We start from the raw sequence: 21,256 nt of genomic DNA, 5'->3' as shown, positions 1-21,256 counted from the left end.
AGTGAAGACTGCCATTACACTGCTGATCTTTTTTGCTATTATTGTTCAAAGGGAGTTTCATGTAGACAACAAAGAATAGTGACATCTTTAAAAGCCACTGCACCTCAGACATTTTATTAGATATTTATCTTGCTGCTACATACTGTCACTAACCCAGATCCTGTTCCAGTTGATTTCACTGGGTGCAAAGCTTGTCACCATGTCCCTATCATGTTAAACATGTGACTGACATATAATTATTAATAAATAACATAGCTGCAACTGTCAACTTAATAATTAAAAAACCCTGAATAACCCTCCCCCACATTCTTAGGGAAACAAAAACCAGCTTTAATTTTATTTCATGAGTATGTTGTTTTTTTGTCATTTATTTCCTTTGGGCAAAGTAAATAAATACCAACAAAGCCCAAGTACTCTGATATCAATATATTTATTTCAAAACCCCTGTTGTCAAAAGACATAATGAATATAAAATAACATTATATTTCCCTGTGGAAAGGAAATTATTGTTCCTAAAGTTATTAGTTTAGTGTGCACTTTGTTTAACATTTATTGGTTTGGGGAAGCGGAGGTGGATTGCATATCTTCATGGTCTACTTTACGAACGGAATGCAATAAGGAAATTTCATTTGTAACAATCTCAATCCTTAGCAAAACGTGGGCCAGTAAATAATGCATGAATTGGGGCAGGATCGTGTTTCTTGCTGAGCAGTTAGGAGAGAGGAGAAAAGGCTAATAATCGTTTTTACCTGAAACAGAGTACTTAGTTTGGGCTGATTTCCTGCCATGTGAAAGAAAGTCTTTGTGAACCATGGCACTCACACAACATCTGATAGGATCAGTAATTAAGATTCCAAAGGTGTTTTGAGACCACATTGGATGGTTTTACATGAGAGCCATGGGCTGATTCCAGCTGCCAATGCCGCTACGTGAGCTTTCCCTCCTTACAACCAACCGAGTACAACTGTGATGCATAAGGATCCTTGAGCTACCCTGGAGAAACTGGGAAGGGCTTGAGACTGAAGTAGGAAAAGGGCAAGCTCCCTTCTTCTCATCTTATTCATTAGACCGCTAAGGGCTGGGATGGAGACTAGGACTTCCACATTTCAGTCTTCCAGTTAAATTGAAGTTTGGTTTCTGGACAGGTGGGCAGCATTGCATAGTGCTGCCTCTCTTGTCAGTGATGGGGGTGCTGTTTTAGCTATGAACTGGAGCAAATCAAGGGAAGGCGTGTTCCTGTTATCCCTGCTTTATCCCTGTCCCAGGACCCATTGCACAGTACTTGGAATGCTTCATGATTTACTAAGTAGAGGAAAACCTGGGGCAAATTTGACCAGACATGAGCGACAACACATTATCAGTCATGCCTACTCTGTAGTAGTGATGATGGCGGCAAAGAAGGCTCTGTTTTCTTCCAGCATTGGATGCGTGGGATCCCCTCTGGCAAATATTTCTGGGTTATATAGAGAATTGTACCTCAGGTACCTGAGGGTATAGACCCAGAAGATTTACAGTCTCATTGCGCCTCACTTGCAAAGCATTTTGTGGCCAAAATAGGTTGCGTCCACCATGATTAGGATTTCGCAGGTAATCCAATTAAATCTCCAGGTATTTTTCAACCCAGAGCTGGCAGCCCTAGGTGGGTCTGGGAGGTACAGTTGCCAACCTCAAGGTGGTGGCTGGAGTTCTCCTACTATTATAACTGATCTCCAGGTGACAGAGATCCCCAGCACGGTGTAGTGATTAAGAGTGGTGGTTTGGAGCGGTGGACTCTGATCTGGAGAACCAGGTTTGATTCCCCACTCCTCCACATGAGCGGCCGAGGCTAATCTGGTGAACTGGATTTGTTTCCCCACTCCCAAACCATGAAGCCAGCTGGGTGTCCTTGGGCTAGTCATACAATCTCAGCCCCACCTATCCCACAAGGGAAGGGGAGAGAAGGTGATTGTAAGCCGGTTTGGTTTTTCCTTAAGTGGTAGAGAAAGTCTGCATATAAAAACCAACTCTTCTTCGTCTTCTGCTGCTTTGGCTATTGGACTCTATGTCATTGAAGTCCCTCCCTCAACCCCACCCTCCTCAAGCTCCACCCCCAAAATCTCCAGGTATTTCCCAACCCAGAGCTGGCGACCCTAGGGATACGTTTTGGAGAACACCAGGCAAACAGGGCTGCACTGATCGCAAGGAGAAATTCGGCACAGCAAGGCAGGCATTGGGAGAAAAGCAGAAGGCAAAATCCTATCAAGAATGTCCAGAGCCTCTCTCTCCCACATCCCTGAAAGGAACACAGTTTATGCTCTTATTAGGAAAACCAGGGCTGCCTTGTAAAAGTGAAACCAATAGAGTCAGAGCAAGGTAAGAGTACAATAACAAACAAAAAAAGAAAAAAAGAAAATGAAATAAAATCATTGGCTTTTTTCATTATAGGCTGTTCAGATAGAAAATTTGTTTCATTTTCATATTAACCACAACAATTACAAAACACCCTATTTTCATAATTGTTGCAATTAATAATGAAAGAAACGCACAAGTCTACATTATTCACTTTTAAGCACTACGTCGAAACATTTTCGTCCACTGTGGCTTTTAACTGAATTTTATGTTCTTTCCCTGCTTTTATTTTATTTGTCAAAATTTATGTTTCAGCTGACTGCCCTCACCCTGCTTTTATCCTGGTTCCTTTTCTGTCAGATTGTACCACCTACAAACTGGCAGCAGCCACTAGAAATCTCTCAATTTCAAAGTCTGCTTTTTTGAAATTCAGAGTTTTGCTATTAACCATATTTGCAGGAAATGTTATGAAAAAAATCTGGGACCTGAAAAAGGGATCCTGGGGATATGATGGAATCCCCTATTATTTGCATAAATTAAAGCAAATACAACTTTCCAAACAATTTGAGGGGTTAGTTAGGATCTTTATAGTATCTCAGTATTCTGTTGCATATTTTCGCTTCATCGGTGAGGGAGAATCAGAGCTTGAAGCCTTTATATTATCCAAGGCATGCTTTTTTCTCTCCAGCCATTCAGAAACATTAGCCCTGTGATATCTTTTCTTGCACATTAGAGCTCTTGGAAATGCATTGATAAGATGGCTGAACAAAGGCAGCGAGCTTTATCTACATCAGGAGAAGCGCTGTATGAAATCCTGGGTCTAACGAAAGGGGCAGCCCATGATGAAATCAAGAAATGTTACAGGTATTTATGACGCTTCTAAAGCATTTCTCAAACTGAGATCCGTCGCCACTGTTAAGTCCGCGTGGGGAGGACACACGAGGTCGAAACGGAGTTCCAACAGCAACGCGTTTATTGTGAGCAGAACAGAACTAGAGAACACAGTGAGCCGGCCCTGCTTATATGCCCCCCTGGCCGCCCGCGGCGACTCCCCCCCGATCCGTGATGGGGGGGGAACAACCCCCGGGTAGCCAATGGCGCGTGCCAGTTTAGGGCCAATGGCGCACGCTGGCTTAGGGCCAATGGCGCGTGCAGGTTTAGGAGCCTTCGTTGGGGACTCAAGCTCCTAGGTTTTCCCCTGCTTTCCGGCCTAACTATATACATACATAACACCACCTTTCAGAGATTCATAATAAAACTGTGGAAGACTTTTACTTAGGATTTCCAGCCTCCAGGTGGGGCCTGGAAATCTCCTGCAATTACTGCTGATCTCCAGAGATGGGTTCCCCTGGGGAAAATGGCTTCTTTGGAGGGTGGACTCTATGGCACTACACCCTGTTGAGGCCCCTCCTCTCCCAAACTCTGCTCTCCACAGGCTCCCCCCCCAAAATCTCCAAGTACTTCCCAAACGAGAGTTGGCAATCCTATTTTACTACAAGAGACAATGTACACAGTTCAATTGGTCTGCCCTGTATTTCTGTCTGTGAACAACAGACAGGAGGTTATTTTTCTGACCTTTAAGGGTTGCTATGCTGTTCTAGTTGGAGCACTTCTATAAGGGGGACACACCAATGAGCACCACCAAGCAATCACATCCCACATACCCTTTCATGAACATTTCTGTATTTTTAATTACTGATTTGTGCACTACCTCCTTGAATTGCCTGCCCTGTTTTCTTTAGAGGGGGGGTACAGCTTTTTATTTATTTTAATTTTACAAAACAATATAAACAACCTGATGTGTTCCCCTAATTATCGTAGAGTCCAATCAGACAATGAGGGATGATTTTGAATTTACAGCTTGCTTTATTGATCAATATATCGAGCTGGGTGAAAGACAGGTCCGCAAACCAGCTTTCCACTGTGTGTCTTTACTGGTATTAAACCAACATGCTAATGTCAGTGTGAAAGTATATCTTTTTGGTTTTTCCAGTGTAGGGCTTCCCTTCCAAAAAAGTACATACCTGCCACAATTCCTTCATAGAATAATTCTTCATCCATTTCCCGTTCTGGGTTCTAACATGTCATGACAGTTTTTATGCCAATAAAGGTGTTTCTGATTCTGATGAGAGTTTGCTGATAATTATAAGGTCCTGATATTAAATTAGTGGAACAAGATGTGGAGAAAGCAAACTGAGGAATATTGTGCGGTAGGGTTAGGGGAAGGGAAACTGTGAATGCCCCATATAAGCTGCATCTGGTTTCGGTGACTTTAAAAGATACTGCCCACGCGTTTATAAGAAACATTTTCCCCACAAACAAAAATAAGAAAAAAGAAAAGACAATTTTGAAGAGGTGAGAAATCTGAGTCAGGTCCCTATAAATAGCATGAATTGTATCCTACAGATATTCCACTGACAGAAGAGGGAGAAGGGAAATTTCGCCTGATTTCCTACCCCATGGCAGCTGCTGACCTGCATGCCTTTTTGTCTGTGACGCTTCCCAGGGGGAAGGGGAAACGGTGGAGAAACATGAGGGCTGGGAAGCTTCTCCCAGGAAGCTTCAGCCCATCTCAGAATGACAATTGACTGCTGCACTCCCATCCGCTGCTCAGAAGCTAACTGAAGAAGCAAAGTTTTCCTGTACCAAAAATCAGGAAAATAAACTCCTACTGCCAATTTTAGTGCAAACTCCACATGAACGCTTAACAAAACTCTCTCCCAAGAATCTTTTTTTCTGCTTTAAGGCCTACGAGGTGCTTGCAGCAGACATTGCATTCCCCAACCCCCAGTCTTATTCATACACCCCAGACTGTTTTTCTGTCTTTATGCAAACACCACCTGCTCACCGCGTAGCCAGTCTCCAACCCCTCAAAAGACCGATGAAACCCACCCCAATCCCTCAGCCTACATCATGGCTAGACTGCAGGCAATCAAGATAGTCAGGGCACTGCTGTTCCCTTACAGACACATGGAAGGAGATTGCCACATCGCTGAGGTGAGAGAAGGTAGAGAGGGGAATCTGTTGCAAGGTAAACACTTAGAGCCAAGGGTAGGGAGAGGCTTGGCACTGGCAAGTGCTGGCTGAAGGCAAGAGTGGTCTTGTCTTTGAAAGTTCCCTGCAATCTTTTCCACACAGCTGATGGCTTCATCAAGCAGCTTATTCATAGGGTTGCCAGGTCCCTCTTCACCACTGGCAGGAGGTTTTTGGGGTGGAGCCTGAGGAGGGTGGGGTTTGGGGAGGGCCTTCAATGCCATAGAGTCCAATTGCCAAAGCGGCCATTTTCTCCAGGGGAACTGATCTCTATCAGCTGGAGATCAGTTGTAATAACAGGAGATCTCCATCTGCCACCTGGAGGTTGGCAACCCTACTTATCCACTTTACTGACAAGGCCTGCCTGCTTGGCCTCTTGAGTGTAGATTCGCTCCCTGGTCAGGACCATCTCCATAGCCAACAGCTTGTCCAAGACAACAGGCAGCTACTCAGGGGGAGGGAGGCAATTTCTCTACCATTGCTCTTTCTCTAGCTGATGGCTGAAGCCAGGTTTGACTTTTCCCAATGGTGAGGCTACAGATTTTGCCTGCGCTTAGTAGCCAGTCACTTGTTTCCATTAACCAATGAGTCTCTGCTGTCTCATTTCTTGTTTCACAGGAGCAAAGTAAGTGCATCTGTTTAGTCTCACTTTTCTAGCATGAGGCCTTTAAGGGGAAACCACAGCAGGCAATAAGCGTGAGTGACTGCAGGTGCTTTTTTTTTTTTTTAAGCAATCCTTCCCCTCCAACCCATGATACAGATGTTACACACCAGCATCAAACATAGACTGATGCCATTTTGTCTCCCTGTACTGTTTACAGCTTTCTTAAGAAACAGGAGGAAACTTCCAAAGGTGTTGTAAAAGACTGTTGGTGTGTGTGCAGGATGGGGGAGGGGGGTAACTTCCTAAAAATAAAATCAGCTTTTTACAGCAGCTTTGGATATTTTCCTCCCATTTCTTCAGAGAAATGGTGCAGCTCTCTTGTTTCTAGAGTAGTTTTTAAAATATTCTTTCTATGGTAGACTATATTACCATGTAATCCTAAACAGACTGACACCCTTCTAAAGGAAGTCAATGGGGTTAGAAAGGTGTGCCACTCTGCTTAGGGTTGCACTTAGAAGCTTTCCCAGCTGATTGCCGGAATTAAATTTATGGCTGCCACTGAACCTAGTCATTTTTGCAGACCCCTACCTTGTTTAAATTGGTGTTCATTTCACATTCTGTTGGGACTAAAATGCTCTAATCCCTGAAGGGGAGAGTTGTCATGGAACAATGCAAAGTAAAGTGGATTTCATTTTGCATTGTACATGAATAGTGATGATTTACATAGAAATCTATGGTAAAACTCACAAGGGTGCTTTATCCATCTTTATTAGCAATTACAGGTAAAAACAGAGGCCGCTTCTGAATAAAGTGGAAATATCAGAGGGATTCACACTTAATGGAGTGGTTGTAAATACTTGCAAGACAAAATGATGAGTCATCTTCTTGATTTTTAAAAAACTGATCCTTTCACTTGTGTGAATTAGTTTCCTGAATCTCCAGTCCTGCTGCTGAACTAAGTAGTTTGCAATGCTGTATCATAATCCTATAATACCTGACTTCAAATTTCCTATTGCTATTAGTTAGCTTGGTCTTTGCCAGAATGACAACACCTATGACATTTAAATGTTATAAGTATATGGGTTTTTTCCCTACCAAGACTGGTACCAATTTTCTAGCCACTGGTATCATTTTATCAGTTAACTAAATATTTCTAATTTCAGATGAGCCAACAGATCTCCCCTTAAAGTGCTCATTTCTTCAAGTTATTGGCCTTTGCAGACACCATTGAAATGAACAGAAGCGTCACATTAACATAATAGCAGAGAGCAGAACTTCTACTGGACTTTGCCTCTAAGCTTGTACATGCGGCTCTGAGAGAGCTCCATGGTCAACCAGTTTCCTAAACAGCTGCATCAAGTATAAAAATGCACTAAACACTCTAATTCTACATAGTTAAATGGAAGAAAATCCCACTAATTTAACTGTAATATACTTCCAAGTCCTTGTGTTCAGGATTGCGGATCAACCCCTGAGAGGAAAAGAGCAGGAGAGGTCAACAGACCCTGGAAAGAAAAGTGTAAAGGCATCATCCTCTCCCAAGGCACCCTGCTAGTCTTCAAACTCTTCAGTCAGATTTGTTTAAATTCTGTGGTCCTTTAGAGCTATGGCAGGCTGTGTGTATTCTAAACACTCAGATAAATCACATTCTCCACCAAGAGAAGTCAATTAATGTTACATTTATAAATCATGCAAATTTGTCAAATTTAACTGATTTAGCTTTTTTGCATGATTGATTCTGAACTTCGCGTTTTCTGTTGCATAATGTATCTTGCTTTTGCTAGTCGTGGGATAGGTAAGAATACTGAAGCCACCAGCCCAGCCTTTAAAGGTTTTTTTCCAGCTACCTCCCTAGCATCTAAGATTTTAGTAGACAGTGCAGGAGTAGAGTCTTGCTTTTTCGAAGGGAGAGAATACCCAGATTCTCCAAAAGCTGAATTCCCTTTCCCCATGCTCTTGCAGAACTGCCGCCTACACAAAGCAGCCAGTGTGAGATTGCAGCTCTGTTTAAGCTTCTAGACTAAGGCCAAGAAAATCTCCACACTGTTCACTCCTATTTCTTTGAACACAGCATTTGCTGTTTCATTCCTTTTAAACATCTCTTTATTTTAATATCACTGCCAGTTGTTGGTTGTTGAGCAGCCATCAGGGTTGAACTCCTTCTGCTAGTATATATGGAAGAGATGCCGGGGTGGGGGGAAAGAGATGTCTTCTTCCCTTGGACATTGTTGTTATCCAAAATGATGAACAGCGATGGCACCTTAACATATTGTATATAAACACCGGTGTGTAATGCATGCACACTGATAGCTCTATATAAATAATACTAATAATACTAATAATAATATGGAATGTTCAGTTGAATGCTATTTAATTTGTCCAGTCGTGTCTAGTACTGTCTCATGTACTAGATGTAAATCTTTTATGAGAGTGAACATCACTAGATACTCTTCCCATTTCCACTCTGAATACAGTGCAACTGAAGTCAATGAGATTAGAAGGGTGTAGCTCCGCTTAGGACTGGCACATTAGAGAGCCAGGGTGGTTTAGCGATTACTAGAGAGCTGGACTGGCATTGAGGACTGGAGAGGTCTGGTTTCAAATCCACATTCTGCCATAAAACTCACTGGGTGATCTTGAGCCACTTGCTTTCTCTCAGCCTCATTAACCCACAGAGTTGTTGTGAAGATAAAACGGAGGAGGGGAGAAACAGTATGCCACTCTGAGCTCCCTGGAGGAAAAGTGGGATAAAATGTATGAGATAAAAGACTGGCGTAGTTTCCTTGCCTTTCTTTTGAGAAACCTCACAACAATGTATCCGTTATTTTTGTTGCCACTAGAGGGCACCTACTAATTACCTGATATCAGAAGATTCTTGCGCATAAGCAGACTAGCCTTCCAAACTCTCGTTTTTAAAAAGTTAACAGAATGGAAAATACCTTTGAAAAACCCTTTTTTGGTCATTGTTTTCACAACAGGGTTGCAATTATCTGTGTGCTACAGGTGCTGCACACAGGGTCTTCAACACCAGTGCACTCTTCGTGTTTCATTTGACCCTTTTCCTAGTGGTGTTTTGAAGACACAAGTCCTTGGAATGAGGTGTAGCTTTACAATGGGCAGGTTAATACATGCATTCCCATGTTATAAAGTATCTTCAGTACTTTCTATCCACTCCTTTGTGTATAACCCTTACTGAAATCTCTCTTCAATTATGTGCTGCTCGGCGGGTTTATGCTTCCTTTCCACGATCCACCCTAATCTGTTGTTACAGTTGTGACACAGGGTTGGATCTAGACTACATTTTCCAGTGCCAGAATGGAAGTTTCCTGCTTCCCCCTCCCACCACAGCCCACTGGTCTCCACAAAATGCTGCTCGTGGGGGATGACATGAGGAATGACATGAGGGGGGTTTGCAGAGGGAAGAGGAGTTGGTAGAAATCGCCAGTTTAGTCTGGATCCAACCCATACTCTGGCATTTTTGTGATTTTATCTTAATAAAGCATTGTTTTCAATGCTTCTGTCTAGTTACATTTTTGCTTTGTGTCCCATTCTCGGGAGAAACTTTTAAACCAGTAAACCCAAAATTTTAGTATAAATAAATGTCATTACAATATCAGCCCTGTTTTGGAAAAATAGCAAGTAGCATTTTATTTACTTCATTTATATCCCATCCTTCCCCCAATGGGGACCCCAAGTGGTTTGCATGGTTCTGTGATCCTCCATTTTATTCTCACAACAATCCTGTGAGGTAAACTAGGTTGAGAGTGTGTGACAGGCCCAATGCCACCCAATGAACTTCTGTGATATAGAAGGGATTCAAACCTATTTTTCTATTTCAAAAAATCCTTCCCTTGATCTCCTTGATCTTGTTATACAGGCTTTTCAACACTCCTTTCTTCTTCCATCTCCTTTCTCTGTAACATTGCTTTATTTCCCCTTCCTTCTCCCATCTCTTTTCATTATTGCCAGGCTGTATTCTCTCCTGCCACCTTCATTCCACATTTCTATCATCTCTTAATGGATCTCTTCCTTCCACTTGCAATGTGTCCGATTACCTTGATATTGTTAGTTTAAAAACATTTATTAGCTGACTTTCTCCCTTGTGGAATCCAAGGTGTCTTACAATATAAATAAAACATTATAAAACACAATAAAAACAAACTATTATAAAACCCATATGTCACAGTTTAAAAACCACCAATAATAAATGCTAATGCAATCAAAGTGCAGTCCTAAATACTGTCTTCAACTGTTTCCCGAAGATCAACAATGAGGGGTCAGGTGCAGCTCCCTAGGGAGGCTGGCTCATAATTGTGGGGTTGCCACAGAAAAGACCTTCTCTTGTGTGCCCCACCAAATGAACTTCTTTAATTGTTGGGACAGGCAGGAGGGAATTTCCTCGCAATCTTAATTCCTGGGCAGGAACGTATGAGAGAAGATGATCCTTCCAGTACCCCATTCCCAAGCCATGTAGGGCTTTAAAGGACAAAAACCAACATCTTGAATTGGGCTTGGGAGTGGATCAACAGCCAGTGTAATTGCTGTAGTATTGAGGACATACAGTCCCAATAGCTGGCCCCAACCAATGGTCTAGCCGCAGCATTCTGCATGAGCTGTAGCTTCTGAACACTCTTCAAGGGTAGCCCCGAATAGAGCCCATTGTAGTAGTGCAGTCTAGATGTAACGAAGACATGGATCACTGTGACTAGATCTGACTGACACAGGAATGGACACAGTTGATGCACCAGCTGGAACTGGGCAAACACACTCCAAGCCATAGCAGCCACCTGGTTTTCTAAGATGACCGCTGAATGGGAGTGACCACAGGTCTCCCAAGGTGCGAACCTGGCTTTTCAAGGGGAGTATAACCCCATCCAAGACAGGGAAGATCTGAAGTCCTTGGTCTGCCTTTCTACTAATTCAGAGAACGTCTGTCTTGCCAGAAGTAAGTTTCAGCTTGTTCACCCTCATCTAGCCCATTACTGACTCCAAGGACCAGTTCAGAACATAAACAACATCCTCAGAATTAGGTGGAAAAGAAAGAAATGGGTATCACCTGCATATTGTTGACTTCACAGCCCATACCTCCTGATAACCTCTCCCAGTGGCTTCATATAGATATTAAATAACACAAGGGATGGGTATGGATCCATTACTTTAAGGCCACAAATTATGCATATATATGTTTTTGAAACGTGTCTCTTGTGAGCTCTATGAAAACTGAAGAGGGTCAATATTAAGTAGCACATACCTTCTAACCAATGTAGCTGAGTGTCAATGCCTATGTAGGCGTTGCTTGTGAAAGCAAGCCCATACTTACACACAGATCCAGACTGTGCAGATTCAAGAAAAGGCCCAGAGGACTGGCTCACATCTGCCTCCCCTAAAGGATGAAAGGCTTACACTGCACCAAAAACCTCCTCCCATGCCAGATAATCACCCCCACCTGCATCAGTCTTTCTTAGATCATGGTTGTGAAAAGTCCATACTCCTTGTAAGGACTGGAGGCTCCCTGTCTGGAATGTCTCCCCCGTGTGCTACAAGAGGCACCACAGCAGCACATCTGCTCATTCCAGTAGGGCTAAATCACTCCCCCCACCCTTTTTTAATAAAGTTGATATTCCCAGGACGCTGCATTTCTAAATCCTATATTAATTTCTGCTCTTGATTAGTGCAGCTACAGCCTGATAATAATGAGCAATCAACTTAGTTCATTTTCGTTCAAGGCATATTAACAGATTTGTGCGTTTAGATAGAAGGTTAAGGATACTTTGTGGCTTGGAGCTCCTAAGTGATATATGGAAACAAAATCACATTCCATTTCCACAGGCTGAAAATGAAACTGTTTGAGCAAAAAAGGTTCTTTCCACTAAGAGACTGTGTCTTCAAATTTTTCTTCTTTTTCCTATCCAGGAGATCATTTTCACATCCTCCCCACTGAATCTCAATTAGGAGAGGTAGGCTCTGATTTTGACAGAAAAACGTGTTATACTCGTATCCAAAGATTTCCCACTTTCCCTAGCACTTCTTTTTCTCACACTGATTTATTTAGCTATTCATTTCTACAACTTCACACAGGAATCCTCAAAATTACCTTAAACCACAAGCCAGTTTTTAAAGGTTGGCTGTCAGGGACCTTTATTGAGGTGGTAGCCAAAAATATTTATGATCCCCATAGGACAAGTCCTAGCTACGTTTATTCAGCTGTAAACTCTGTTGTATACAGAGCGACTTTCTCATATGCATATTTGTACAGGACTGAAATCCTGGCATAGTTTCTTGGAAGTAATTCCCCAATTAGCAAAGCGGTATTTTCTTCCAAGGAAACCCATATAGAATTAGGTTGTTCATGTTCGTGCCCATATGTACTATGGTTTCAGGATGAAATCATCAAGATCTCAGTTTGTGTGATGTTAAAGGAACACATAATTGTGCTCACGATTATAGAGAAAAATCAGTACACGTTATATACAATCTTTAAGATTTAAATATGCAGTGTTTCGTAACATTATCCATATAATTTTAATTAGAATAGCTTTTTTGTTGTTTTAACAGCAAACTATTGAAAATCATTTGATATATTTCTTGTTTAAAAATATTAAGGTGTCCCCTAAGGTTCAGCAAAGCTGTCTTTTCTATCCAAAGCATTCAACCTATGAATATGCAAACAGACAAGAAACCATAGACCTATTGGAGTGAAGACCTCACTAACACAAATGTAGTACTGAATAATGATTATTTGTGCAAAATCTACAGTGATGAAGATTTTTAACTGTAAATCTGAGCTTTCCAGTTCCATTTCACCTTTCTGCTCAGGAAATAATTGTTCCTCTGGTTCCAGTAACTGTCTACTCACAGCATTCTCCTTCTTTTCTTGCTTGCTTAAGGAAGCTGGCTCTGAAATATCATCCTGACAAGAACCCTGATAACCCAGAAGCAGCAGACAAGTTTAAAGAAATCAATAATGCTCATGCAATACTAACTGACATATCCAAAAGAAACATATATGATCAGTATGGATCATTAGGGCTGTACATAGCAGAACAATTTGGCGAAGAAAATGTCAATACATACTTCATGCTTTCTAGCTGGTGGGCAAAGGTAAGTACTTTAATGCAAAACTAGCTCATCTTTTGTAACATGGATATTATGATATTACAAGCCTTTTTTGGTGTGGTTGTTGGAGCGTTCACAGAACCCAAGTGGAACTTCCAGAGAGTTCTAGACATGTGGATCTAGAGCAAGTTTAAGCAACAGAAAGAGTTTTGTAGAAACAGTTGATCATCTTAACTTAGGAAACAATAATAGCAAAAAGAATAATAATGTGAAACACCCTTTGAGGGAAGTGCTTAATAAAGGATGTTTCCGTGTCCCTTTCATTTGCTAATTAAATATGCTGGATGCCACTTTAATCGCCTCAAGACATTAATTATATTTGAAGCTGGAGCTCCAGGTTAATTTTGAGTTTCTTTTCAGTAATGACTAAATATAAATGACTCATGGCTCAACGTGAAAAGTCCTCTTGGTGTGACAACCAGTTAATAAGTTATTGCCGCACAAACTTAGCCCCATTCTGGGCTATATATGGCACGGCGTATGCGTAAGCAATAGTAATACATAACACTTGGTGCCTTGTGAAGGGGTAGGGGACAGGAAGTGGACTATCTGAGGTGGAAGAGGATGGGAGAAGAACAGAACGGTACAGGCTGAACTGGGGGTAAATGGATCTTGTGGTTCTCATGGCATCAGAGGTCTTACTCATCTGGTTCATTATGTAATCCTAAGAATTTGGCATTTGTGGGTGTACAAATCACACACTAGCACTTCAGTCAGTTTCTGACCGAATGCATTGAGCCTCAGGCATCAAGAACGTGTCAGATCTCACACCTAAAGTGTAATCCTCACTGCTATTTTGAGCTACAACGGCTTTGGGGCAGAAAAAAATGTTAACTTAAATAGAACATAGATACACGAGACTTGGCATTTTACACAAGAGGTTTCTCTTTTAATTTTGTAATACTTCTATTTTTTCCTTCTGTGAGTACTCTTGCACTTTGGTTTTACCAAGTGAAAGTCAGTGTTCCGTGTTGTTAGGAGTCCTAGCTTTTCCCCAATAGATTTCTATGTCTTTTAAAGCCCCATAACGGGAAGACACACCTCAAGAGCAAAGTGCTCCAGCTGAGAAATGCAGTGGTGGAGCTGAACATTGTAATGCTTCAAATCTTCTAGTTGTTCTAGTATGACAGAGTCTAGACTTACTCTGTCAGGTTTTACTTATGACTCAGGGCACAAACAGACGTGAGGAAGGTCACAGATTTCCATTCACAAATTATAGAGACAGCACCAGGAACAGGGATTTAACCCTCAACACCCCTCACCCAGTTTTGCTCACTAAAACTCACCAACCTCTGCGCTATTATTAGCTCTCTCAAGGGGAAAGATTGGGTTTTAAAGGAGCCTTTTTCCTTGATGAGGCTAGTAAAAGTGGAGACAGAAGGATTCAATTAACAAAGCCACCAGTGGGCAGAAGAGTTCAGCCCACGTGATCTTTATCATGCCGGTTTGTGACCTCAGACTCTTTCTGAGTATGATTCTCGACTAGACCTTGCCTTAAATACTTTCCTGAAATTTGGGTTTATAACTTGGTCTACACACTCAGTGGAATGAGGCAATAGAATACTATGATGGTAGACTTGACTGGACCACTTCAGACTACAGGTGATCAATTATAATTTTGAATGGTCCTTTACATTAATAAAAATTCATTGCAGATAGAAAAGCAGCACAGCAGGAAAAGAGCCAGGGTAGAACCTTTCTGACTGTTATGCTAGTTTTACATCTGCAGAGAATTATTTTGAACAGGATCATTCAGAAGTGGAATTTGCTAGTCTGGTGTGGTTCACTCTCTCTGCTTATTCTCCTGCATGTGTAGCCTACACACAAGACACTGTTACACTTGCATTGAATTTCTGCCCACCATACAGTTACTGAAAGCACCAATTCTCTTAAAAGGTGTCTTCGCTAGATATGGTCATTTCTAAAACCGTCATTGCAAATAACTGCAATTGTAATTCCTCAGAGCTTATCAATTCGCCTGGAAGAAATGGCTGCTGTGGAGCGTGGACTCTATTGCTTTATACCCCTCTGAGGTCTCTTCCCTCCCCAGACCTCACCCTCCACAGGTGCCCCCAAATCTCCAGGATTTTCCCAACCCAAAGTTGACAACTGTACAAGCTGAACATGCCCAGTAGGGCTTTTTAAGCTCTTATATGTGGAGAGGGCTCAGGAATTCTTAATGGGCACATGCAGTCTGCTATGCTGGATTTAAAGATGCCTCTCAAATATGTGGAGAGAAGGAGCATTTGCTACACTGCCTCCTGGGCAGGAGTGGGGTGGGGAAGAGGGAGGCAGGGGCTTCAGGTGGTATCCCCTGTTGAGCCATGACAGTCTAAAATACCCTTGCTCATGCTCTCAACAGCTCAGGGCTCTCTCTCCCCGCAAATCTGTCTCTTTTGCAGTTTGTAAAAGCCAGCATGGTGTAGTGGTTAAGAGTGGCAAACTCTAATCTGGCGAACCGGGTTCAATTCCCCGCTCCACCATATGAAGCCTGCTGGGTCACCTTGGGCCAGTCACAGTTCTCCCAGAACTATCTCAGCCCCCACGGAGGCAGGCAATGGAAAACCACCTCCGAACATCTCTTGCCTTGAAAACCCTACGTGGTTGCCATAAATCAGCTGTGATTTGACGGCACTCGTCACCACCAAAATCTTTTTGACCTGGAAATAGTGCTTACAGTGCAATCCTAAGCAGGGTGGCATCCTTCTAAATCCACTGAAGTAATTTTTAAAACAATCCTGTCCAGTTGCCTTCCGTGTGTGGGAAAAGGGCGCAGCAGAGTGGTAAGCTGCAGTACTGCAGTCCAAGCTCTGCTCATGACCTGAGTTCGATCCCGACGGGAGTCAGTTTCAGGTAGCCAGCTCAAGATTGACTCAGCCTTCCATCCTTTCGAGGTCAGTAAAATGAGTACCCAGCTTGCTGGGGGTAAAGGGAAGATGACTGGGGAAGGCACTGGCAAACCACCCCGCAAACAAAGTCTGCCTAGGAAACGTCGGGATGTGACGTCACCCCATGGGTCAGGAATGACCCGGTGCTTGCACAGGGGACCTTTACCATCAGCCTACCAATCCAGTCGGAGTCTGTGTCTCTCTTCTGTTTCCTCTAGGGCCTGTTTGCTCTTTGTGGCCTTTTGACCGGCTGCTACTTTTGCTGCTGCCTGTGCTGCTGTTTCAACTGCTGTTGTGGCAAGTGTAAGCCCAAGCCGCCAGGGGAAGAACAGGAGTTTTGCATGTCTCCCGAGGACCTGGAAGAACAAATTAAGACTGACATGGAAAGAGGTACTTATTATACTGGCAAGTGGAGAAGTACTATTTAGCCAAAAAAAAAAAAAAAGTACAGTATTTTCTCAAATACGTACCCCTGGGGTTTTACTCCATCTGTTCAGCTTTGGTGGTTTTAATTTGGAAAAAGGCATTAAATTGAAAGAAGTGTTTAATTGAATTCCTTTTATCCTGCACAGGTTAGTTTGTTAAGTGCCCAGCAGGTTAATGTCCCTGTTAATCTGTTTGCCCTCCCCCTCCCCTTTCCTTTCCGCATTGTTTGCCTTAGAATGTCCTCGTTTCTACTATTATAGCTGCTGGTCCTTTAGTTTGTGACTAGGGCTGCCAACCTCCAGGTACTAGCTGGAGGTCTCCTGCTATCACAACTGATCTCCAGCCGATAGAGATCAGTTCACCTGGAGAAAATGGCTGCTTTGGCAATTGGACTCTATGGCATTGAAGTTCTTCCCCTCCCCAAACCTCACCCTCCTCAGGCTCTGCCCCCAAAACCTCCCGCCAGTGGCAAAGAAGGACCTGGCAACCCTACATGTGGGAGGGCAGGACCCCCTAGGCCACTCTGCTACAACAGTAGCAAACGTTCTATAAAAAGACTGATTCGCTTTAAAGTAGGGGTCCCCAACCTTGTTGAGCCTATGAGCCTTTCTGGAATATTGAGAAGTTATTCTATACCACCATGAAATGGCTGCCAGAGTGGGGAGGGGACCCAACTGACTACAAAACATTGGGGCTCAGTGCCAGTTGCCCACCTATGATGGAGGCACATATTTCCCGAATGGGTGCTCCCTGCAATCCCAAAGGTGAAGCACTTCCTGCTCTAATGAGGTGGAGGAAAACCAGAATCCACTTTTTGTTTGGGGGAGAAGAAGGTAGGCATTGGCAGGCACCCTTATGCCTATAGGCACTTCTGCTTTGAAGCAGAGCCATAACTAGCTAATTTTGTGTCAGAGGCAAGAATCTAAAATTGCAGCCCACCTCCCCCCGTGCTATGTTTACATAGGAGTGATTTTGGTAAAAAGGTAAATACATAAACAACAAGAGTAATAACAACACAACATTTATTTTAGTCACGATATACTTTTTCTGCGCCCCTCAGCATTGTGCTCCCGAGGCGAGCGCCTCCCTTTCCTTGCCACTGGTCTGCTTTGAAGCTTAATTTTTCTGACCATTTTATTTCGAAGCCATTAACCATCTCCCCACGGTCAGTTTCTCTTACAAGTTCACACTTGACAGACAGAATAGCTAGAGGGCTTAACCATTCTTGTCCACTTTTTTTGATGAGTGCTGGCCTGTTGAAACTTCTTTCAGCTTCCATACTTGCATTCCTATGCCAGGGTAAAGCTGTACCTGCTGAATTTCTGCACAGCTGAGTAGCTATTACAGGTGTAGAGGCATTCTCCTGGGGGAGGGGGGAGATGGAAACCTTAACAGGTGATGATATTAGATGAGTACCGGAACTTTTACTGCCCCTATTCTGAGATCATGAATCTGGGAAAAGCAAAAGCCTTATGCAAGCCTATTTTGTTCTCAGGCAATTTGAATAAACACAATGGAAATTATAGTGTTTCTCATTCCAGAAAATCAGATGTCAACCCTCGTCTACATACAAACACATAATCGCAAATGACTCTGCTGGGAGGAGGGAGGTGTCTCTTTGAAACAGTTCAAAGAGAATGAATTTTAACCAATACAAATGGATGGTGGCTGAAACAATGTACTTGATTGAAAACGGTGAACCCTTTGCACAGTGGCAGGAGCTCTTTCTTTATCATAGGATTGTTTCCTGTGGGGTGAGAACTGGCCATTACCGATTTGCATTTTGAATGTATGCATTCATGCAGAATTTAAATTGCCTACCACTGAAGCTGAGATCAAACAAATGCATTCCAGGTGGCAACTCTTATTTTGTGAGGAATCTCAAACTTGAATGTCCTAGAAATTCATGTTCAAATCTTTGTGAAATGCCTGAGACATCTCTCTTCAGTACTGGCATGCCCTTCCCCATGTAAGTCAGAAGACAGCTGTGACATTTTTACAGCTTTTACACTTTTTGAGTCCATATCATGATTTTGTGGAGATTTAGGGATCATATTTCAAGTCCCTCCTGCTGACTGGAAGAATCAAAATGGGACATAACACTGCTTCCTGCTGTTATTGGGAAGTAATCAGGGGCAATGTTACCTTTGGGTAACTGGGTTGAAAGGACCCCCCTCCTCCCCCAATTGAACATGTATATATCTTTCTATATGGACAGCATCTTTCTATATGAACAGAGTTCAGTGTTTCCATAGTATTTGTAAGCATCTGCTCGAAAAGTTGATTAAAAGTGTTGTTGTTGGGGTTTTGTCCATCAAAATCTCTGAGACCCTTAGTGAGGATAATTATTCACCAGGGGTAATTATTCACCAGGGGACAAGAGTACAGCTGTAGCAACAGTACCAGCCCTTCCCAGTGCTTGTCTTATTACCTGCACTGTTCACAGGGTGAATCTCTTGGGCTCTGAATACTATATTATCTGGACACCTCTCTGCAGACAGGTGGTAAATTATAGCCTCTGCCAACATCTTCATTTCTTTTTTGTAACAATGACACTAGAAACAAATGTTACAAAATGAGAACTGAGTATTTTGAGCACCATTGCTTTAGCAAACACATGCCATGCAGAGTGCCTAAAATCTTGGACATTACCAGATTCGTTGGCAGTATGGCCATTAGTTCAAAAGGAAAAGGCATTTACTGCCAGAACAAAGAAGGAGGAAAGCCAGTGTAGAGAAGAGATGGGGATTTCTCTTTGCCAGAAGTACAGGACCACGTCAGAGCTAACTGAGGACTCCCTAAGCTGGATGGTTCAGGCTAGCCTGATGTCATCAGATCTTGGAAGCTAAGCAGGGTTGGCCCTGGTGAAAACTTGAATGATAGGCCAACAAGGAAGTACAGATTCCCTACACAGGGGCAAAGGAACGGCAACAACCTCTGTTCATCTCTTGCCTTGAAAACAGCTACACCTGTTGCAACTGTCTGTCTAGGGATTGGGATACACAACTGTGCATTTTCCATCACACTGTAATGTGGGCCGCTGTTGAATAAATTCTGTCCCTATTCACAAGATGATTCTTCATGGATTTTCACTGGAAACTGGGTGCAAAAGATCACTATGAGGAGAGAAAAAAGCAATAATCCTGCCTTATTTTGAACAAGTTTGACATACTAATTAATAATTGTAAATAATTTTCTAAATAATGATGGAACATTTCCCCAGTGAGAGGAAAAGTGAAGCTTTCTCTCTTGAGCCAGGTTCTTGGTGCTAGAGAACAGCTCCACCATGATCAGGACTGAATGAGGGCATCCAACAAGATATCTAAGTAACTTTGATAGTTAAATATGACACTTAGCACAGAATTCTGTGACAGCCACCAGCATAAATTGCTTTAAAACATGTTAGAAAAATGCATGGAAGATATACATAGTGATTGTAAATAATAGTGGAGCTGGCAGACAAAATGGCCATAATCAGTCTCTTAAGGAATGAAACCTTAAACTGGATAATAAATCGGGCAAATTTACAATCTTGTTTTCTTCTTTGTTTTAGATGGGGAAACTCCAATTCTACTTCAGCAAGTGACAAATGCAAGTGAGAAAACTCAGCTTATTGGAGACAGTCATCGTAGCTATTATACAGATTCATAAACAAGGAGCCATTGAAGTCTGGTTGGATGTTACTGAAAGAAGTCTGAATGGTAAACTTGGTTAAAGCATTTTCCCACATGAGACTAGGGCCCTAACCTCATCCCAAAAGCATACTTAAGTCCCAATGAACTCAGTGAAAGCTTCTTCTGAGTAAGTAAACATGTGTAGGACGACGCTTTAAAAGCACTTTCAGCCTCTCAGGCACCGGTTGCTTGCCCATGTTAATGTGGCTAACATGGGATATAAAGCAGAAGCCACTCTTACACTGAATGTGCATGGTTTTACACTCATGCACCATGCAAAAAGCACCTTTAGCATCACGTGCGAAAATGTCCTTAGTCAAGTAAATAACTGCATTTAATCAGTAATTCAGTCAAAGGCAACTTGGATATTATTTCTTCTTTAGTTCTAGGATCATTAAAAATTAGTAGACCCATCCACTTCTTTTTCCAGCACAGTGTTGCAACCATGTAGGGACTTTAAGTGTGAATTTCATTCAACGTAAACTGCTTTCAGAGTCAGATTTTGACTTACTGGTAGTAATGTGCACTTTAAAAAAATAGGACTTTTAAAAGTTCATATTTTGGGAAGGGTATTCATCCTAGTATTCCAAATTATTCAGATCCCCAATACCATTTTGGAACTTGGATTCATAGGCTTTGGGGGGGGGGGTCCATTATTCCCTATGGGGGACTCTTTCTAGGGAAGGCTAGAGTGGCTGTTTAGTGACAAGAAAATTGCAGGGAAATTGCAGGAAATCTGGTGCTGCCTGTCCATTAAAGACTCCCCAAGTTTCAAGAGAACTGGATTAAGGGGTCCAACTCTATGGGACTGTGAACAAGGTACCCCCAGCCATCCTATTTGCATCCATGGTTTATTATGAGAAAAATCCATGCTTTCTCCAGGGCAAAGAAACCAATATCCAAACACGTAAGAGTAACCACTAGCCAAAAGGCCTCTGAATGCAAACAGAACCAACAAATCTAACAGAAATAACTGCAAAATCCTAGCAAACCACAAGCCAATGTGGCTAGCCCCGCACAACCAATGTCAAACCAGAGAATCCAAGACAAACCAGCCTGGCAATCCAGTACCAAGGCAGCCAGTCAGACCTGGCAAAACACTCACTGACTGTCTCACACATACATGCACACACACACACTTCACTTCCCTGAAATGGAGTCAAGCTGCAGGCTTGCTTTTTATTCTC

The 21,256-nt window shown here is 42.5% G+C and overlaps 1 protein-coding gene across 1 annotated transcript; it reads left to right on the top strand.

Annotated features, from left to right (window-relative positions):
* The first annotated feature begins 3,085 nt into the window (after window positions 1-3,085).
* On the top strand, window positions 3,086-20,046 carry DNAJC5B (DnaJ heat shock protein family (Hsp40) member C5 beta). Its single transcript, XM_056854683.1, has 4 exons — window positions 3,086-3,192; window positions 12,853-13,066; window positions 16,188-16,359; window positions 19,949-20,046. Exons 1-4 carry the CDS (start codon window positions 3,086-3,088, stop codon window positions 20,044-20,046), a joined length of 591 nt encoding a protein of 196 aa, XP_056710661.1.
* Window positions 20,047-21,256: the final 1,210 nt, after the last annotated feature.

This window comes from Euleptes europaea, chromosome 8 (assembly GCF_029931775.1).
Source record: "Euleptes europaea isolate rEulEur1 chromosome 8, rEulEur1.hap1, whole genome shotgun sequence".
Classification (NCBI taxonomy): domain Eukaryota; kingdom Metazoa; phylum Chordata; class Lepidosauria; order Squamata; family Sphaerodactylidae; genus Euleptes; species Euleptes europaea.
The sequence above is the reverse complement of the archived record's forward strand: the minus strand, read 5'-3'. Positions and strand labels throughout refer to the sequence as shown.